The 6070-nt window shown below is 37.6% G+C and overlaps 1 protein-coding gene across 1 annotated transcript in view; it reads left to right on the forward strand.

The window, feature by feature from the left end:
* Positions 1-3457: 3457 nt before the first annotated feature.
* atpaf1 (ATP synthase mitochondrial F1 complex assembly factor 1) overlaps positions 3458-6070 on the forward strand; it is a 7089-nt gene continuing 4476 nt past the window's right edge. Inside the window, exons 1-7 of the mRNA XM_015019367.1 lie at positions 3458-3689; positions 4608-4716; positions 4807-4869; positions 4994-5056; positions 5352-5402; positions 5493-5540; positions 5723-5818. Coding sequence (XP_014874853.1) covers positions 3475-3689; positions 4608-4716; positions 4807-4869; positions 4994-5056; positions 5352-5402; positions 5493-5540; positions 5723-5818 — 645 coding nt within the window. The 5' untranslated portion in view covers positions 3458-3474. The remainder of the gene's footprint in view (positions 3690-4607; positions 4717-4806; positions 4870-4993; positions 5057-5351; positions 5403-5492; positions 5541-5722; positions 5819-6070) is intronic.

Below are 6070 nucleotides of genomic sequence, written 5' to 3' on the forward strand. Positions count from 1 at the left end.
CAAATGCAACTAAATATATTTGCTGATTAAATTTCTTTAAGACTTTATTGAAGAAAGATTGTGGCTCCTAATTTTTTTGATATTTTGTTTGGTGTTATGATTACCAAATGTTCTTGGTCAAATATGAAATAAAAATAAAGTAGTGTTTCAGATAATGAAAGTCATTGTCTCTTAAGCTTATTTTTTGTATATATTTTGAGAAAACTGTAAATCATTTAACATTATGCAAAATGTAACAAAATATGTTATAAGAAAGTAAAACTTTGTTCAACCAGGATGTGTTAAATATTAGAAATGCTACCTTACCATATTCATGTGCTTAATGAATGCACTCAAGAGGTGAGAGAGTGAGAGTCAAGTTCATTTGAAATCAAAAGATTTCTGTAAATGAATCCATCTTTGAGTCTGAGTGTTGCTGTTTCTGTGCAGGTTTTACACACCGCATTGTTCTGAAACTACAAAGTGTGTGATTTGGTGAAATACTTCAGCAGACTGAATAAAAAATGAAAGCATGAAGCAGCTGTTCCATATTTATTACACAAAAGGCACTTAGAGGCTGAAGGCTGCGGAGGAAAATCTGTATTTCGGCTGCCGTGTTACACATCTGAGAACGCGGCTGCACTGTACCAAATGTTTGTGGTTTTTGCTTTTGCTTTATTTATTTATTCATTTATTTATTTGTTCTCTGCAGAACGGGATTTACCTCTGAATTATGGAAAAGTCCCCTTTCTCTCCTTAAGTAAAAAATAACATCTGTCCGGCAAAAGGAGAGCTTAGTGTTTCTCTATAATTAATGGTAAAAGCCTCCAGAGCTGCGCATGAAATATACATCCTCCACGCAGCAACCCACCACCATAACAAAGAGAGCAAGAGAACACAGAGGAAGAGGAGGAGGGACAGTGGGTCAGTGAGAAGAGAGACTTAAAGAAGAGCTTAGAGCCTAACTGCACAGAAGATATATGTATTTAAATGAAAAAAAAAAGTGCAAATCTTCTACCGAATAATCTTTCAAGACATCCTGAAAAAAATGACAAATATTACAAACAACATTTTTGCTTTTGGATTGGCACTTTATTTTGTTGTGGGAAGATGCTAATAGAGTTCATTGCATAATTATTAGCAAACATATTTAAGAAGTGTAACAACCTGTTAAATAAGTGCATTTTATTGCAGTTCAGTAAATTTACACTGAAAAAGAATAACTTAAAAAAAATGTTAATCTGAATACATTTATTAGTTGGGGGAAATCCTTTAGTAAAATTCAAAGTTTTCTTTCCAAAATCCTTGATACCCTTTTTTTCTAAACATTTTTTTATATATTGTTATATTTTATATTTACACTACATATTTTATACATATTTTATTCAAGTCCTGGATTTTTTTTTTATTTTGTAATCCATGACGTTCTGCAGTTTAAATATGATTTGTGTCTTTTAGCTCATCATTGCAGTGGGAAAGACAACAGAACATGCCTGTTCTGAACAGAACATGTTCGTCTTTCTCCATAAAGAAATGTTTCCATAAAATATCAGCTTGCCCATATCCATAGTCATAGCACGATCAAAATAACTGGAAATGTGACAAGGGGGCTGGACAAGGTCCTGAGTTTCTCTTGAGAAAACACAACAAAGGTCATTGATACAGAGTATGGTATATGCTTTGATGACCAAGTCTCCAAAACAGCCACTAGTTTCTTTCTGCATTGAAAGAAAGGTTTGTCATACAAAAGTCTCTGCTGTCCTATTGTCACATGTAAACGTGGGGCATTTGACAAACTGTACTGGGACTTTATCTGGAAATCTGTGCTGTGGTAAAGAGGATAGTTAGATTGACCCTTTCAGCAACGACAACTTCAAGAAGGTCGGGTATCAAACAAAGCAGGATCATTTTCCTTCATCCTGCTTTGTATGAAGTAAAATCAGTGATGCTTTGGGACCTTTTCGGCCTCAAACCTCCTGGTAACTTTTAGCTGCTTTTTACCTGAGCATCCACATAGATAAAAGTGTGTCATGTTTCAGTGTGCAGTATTATTTTTGCATTATTTGGAGGTATTCAACCAGAAGGTGATCTGTCAGACTTTAATGCTGATGTTCATACTAAGTCTACCTAAATTAGGCCATAAAAAGGATCTTGGAGCTTTAAATTTGAGTTTCTATTTTGAGGAACGGCTATTTCAGATTTTCTATTGCCTTCTATCAGTGACAAATGATCACACTGTTGTCACAAAGAGTTGTTGGTTTTTACAAGTTTGGACTTTGTGTAAACTTTTATATTCAAAAGGATTTTTTTTATATACAGCAAACTGACACTGAGCTGCAGCAGGTTCTGAAGAAGACAGGTGCAGCATTTTCATCTTTAAAAGCTCGAGCTCTATTAAAATTGATCGTCTCGCTTCAAATTGACTTTCCTTTCAGGAAGTATGATAAATGCTTCTGTCTACATAATGAATGAAACTTGAACAAACTTCTTGATAACTTTACAATACAGAGCAAAGATCACAGAGGCATGTTGCTTGATCGTAAAATCCACCCTCGTTTTTTTCACATTTCCCTGCTGCACAGTAAACGATGTCATTGATCAAAAGACATGTCCATCTGCAAAATTATTTATTATGAAATTCCATGAGAGATAGCTGCTCATGACCAAAGTGATGTGTATTACGTACAATCAAACTGTAGAGTGAAAAGTCAACTACGTGGTGCAGTGATGAACGGCTGAGACACAATGTAAACACGTGAACACAAACATTTTTGATGTCATCTGCTCGGCTCCAGAAGCACTGAACTGTTCCGGGCTGCTCTGTTTATTGATCAGAAGAAATTGAAGAAATGATTGTGGAGTGTAAACACTGAAGCACTCAAACCACCATGAGGGAAATGCACATGAAATTTACAGCGTCTGTGAACATTTGCACAAACACACGCAGAGAGATGAGCGTGTGTTTACAAGCTGTGAGGACAGGACACAGGCTGCAACAGATTATTGCTGAGCTCTGTGACCGACAGAGATGAGGGTTTTAACTAAAGATGGAGATGGGAGCTGAGGATTGAAGCAGAGGCAAAACATGGTCTGTACTGACCTCTGCAGGGTAACGGGTGTCTCAGCAATCACATACAGTCTACAACTTCTTACTATTACAAAAACTTACATTAGAACATACAATTTCATTTGATACTTCCATTAAGGAGGTGTTACATTTTTACAGTGTTTATTAATAATGTTTAAAAAATAGAACAGGTTTAATATAGGTAGCTGTAGGGTGTGATTTTATTTGTAATGTTACGCTGGGTTTTAAATAGACACAGACAGACAGATAGATAGATTTTAGATTTTTTTTATCGTCAGAAATACTTCTGATTCTCAAACAGTTTACTAGCATAAATTGAAAAAAGGAGAGGAAAAAAAAAAAACTCCACCTATGGTAAGGCGGAACCAAAAACATGCGCCGCCACATATGTGGTCGGACTATTATAGATGTGGGACGGCAACGATGGAAAGATGTCGGCGGCGTTGATTCAAATGTCATGTCTCTATCGGGGCATGTTGGCCGTCAGGGCCACTGGCACCAGGACGCTGATCCCTGGACTGGTCCCACAACAGTTTCGAGCCTTCTCTGTACGAAAGGATCCGGAGCTGGAGGAGAATCCGTTCTACAGCAAGTACCAGGACAAGATCCAGAAGCTGCGCAGGTCAGCGAGCGGACGGAGTTAGCAGCGTCCGAAACCCCGTCATGTAGTCTGCTATTTTAAAGATAATCAGATGCTACAGCACAGAGAGGAGTCAGTGGAACCAAGGAAAGTGTGACTGAAAGACTTTATGTCAAATAATCATTTCGGCCCATTAGTCCATGCTGTTGTATTAAGCCCGTAAATGTTTTTAAACCTTAGTTCATAAAAAGTTGTCAAATGTTACCGCAATGTTATCCTATATAAAAAGGCGTGAACATTGCGAAAATGCAGTGTGAATGCTGTATATTGACTATTTTAGTGAAAATTTCAGAAGGATTTGAAGTCAGTTGCAGAAGATTTGCAGAAATGTAAGAAATAGGCAAAAGCAGCAGAATAAAGCACAATCCTGGATTGTGCAAATAGAAAAACTTTTGAAGAAAATTAATACCATCTGTTTGAAAATGCTACAAAATGCACTGAGCATATTCACTGCAATAAGTCAAACGTAATCTAAATTGACTAAGCTACAAATGTATGCAGGACTGTGGCCGTAATAACACAGTAAAGCATTCAGATTTTTGTACAAAAAGTAAATCTCAACTTCCATACGAGTACAACAGCATTCATCTCTCACTGGAGTCTCACTGTTTGGCTTAGCAGATTTAGCACAGGTCCATCAAAACAGCAGGAACCTGGAGGAAATACATTTTAAATTTAAAACAGCTAAATGCCTGTGAGAACTACTAACCTGCAGCTTTAAGGTGCACCCCTTCTGATCAACCTAATAAGTGTCCCAAGATATTTTTACTAGAAACTAGAGCACCAATACTAGTTAAGATTTTGTGTTTTTGCAATGTGTTGGCAGTAAAATATGAAAATTATTCAACTGAAGAAGCTTGTTGTGGAGCAAATAGTGATCAGTTTTCTGTTTGCTTTTAGTGCGAAACCACAGGAATATAAGGAGCGCCTGGAGAAGCGGCATGAGGCCAAGAAGGACGTCCTGGGACACTCCAAGCAGGCGGAGTTCGTCCGGGTCATGGAGCAGGAGGTGACGTTTCTGCTTAGCTCCTTGTTGAGGCATCGGTTACTTTTAATCAGAAAAAAGGAACAACTCCTTTTGTTCCTTCCTCTTTTTTAGTTTGAGAAAAGAGATAAGATGGCTTCTGGTGATGGAGCGTCTGGAGCGTTTACGAAAAACAAGGTGAACTGGGCGAAGAAGCCAAGATGAGGATCAGATCTTGAATGTGTAGTGTAGCAGAGTTATCGTTTGAAAGACTGAACATTTTTTTTTTTTTTTGTATAAAAATAATTTGGTCCTCTTTTAGACATTAGGTTCCATCCTTAATCTGGAGATGATCAAGGACAAGACTGGCGAGGAGATCTCACAGGTGAGTTTGACATTTTGTTGGGTTAAGTGCCCTCAGTGTAAATCTGAGTTTTTGAACTCTACTGCAACTGGTAAATTTTGTTAAATTAAAACTAGCTAAACTAACTAAAATACTAAAGTAAAATAACTAAAAAATGTTAGGTTCTTCGCTTTGGTTCAGACAATATTTTTCTGTTCTTTTTGTCGCTGATGGTCAAACCTTCAGATTTACTTTCACTCTATAGCGCCCTCTGGGGGGCTTTACTTGTAAATCGCAAACTAGATCTAGACTGAACTTTTATCTTCTACTCTTCCAGCTTTGGATGCAGTTTTATTCAACCAAAGACACGATCAGCGCCGCCATTCCAGTGAGTTCATTACCGAAGAATGCTGGATGCAAATAGTTTACATCTCCACTTTACTGATCATCTAACACCTGTCTTCTGTCTTGTTTGCAGTCCCAGATGTATGAGGTGATTTTCAGCAGATCCAAGTCCTGCCCCATGGTAAGATCCCTGCTGAAACTAATCCATGGTTCACCAAATCTGCGTGCGTGCGTGTGTGTGTGTGTGTGTGAGAGAGAGAGAGATTGTGACCTGCAGAACCAGAAATCATTTCAGATTTTTCTTTGCTAACTATTCTTTTATCATGGATTCCCTGCTCACCTCTGTCTGTGTGCTCTCTCCAGTTCCTTTACGCTCTGCCTCAGAAGGAGGGCTATGAGTTCTTTGTGGGTCAGTGGTCCAGACACAAGCTGCATTTCACTTCACTCATAAACATCCAGGTAAATCGATTCACATTTGCTACCTCACACTTCTGACAGACAAGAAATGAGCTCATGTTTAGTTCAGGTTGCTTCTCAAATTTTCCTACAAATGCTCTTGTTCTTTGAAAGGCCTGGAAATATGAACTCTGGCAAAAACAAATGTAATCAGGTCATTTGAAAGGTTAGTTGTTTGACTTAAGGTGATATCAATTCAATAATTGTATGAACTCTGGATTATTACTGTAATTTTATTTATTTCCAAAACAAACA

Source organism: Poecilia latipinna, unplaced genomic scaffold, assembly GCF_001443285.1.
Source record: "Poecilia latipinna isolate Pla-1442-1.1 unplaced genomic scaffold, P_latipinna-1.0 Scaffold81, whole genome shotgun sequence".
Taxonomy (NCBI): Eukaryota; Metazoa; Chordata; class Actinopteri; order Cyprinodontiformes; family Poeciliidae; genus Poecilia; species Poecilia latipinna.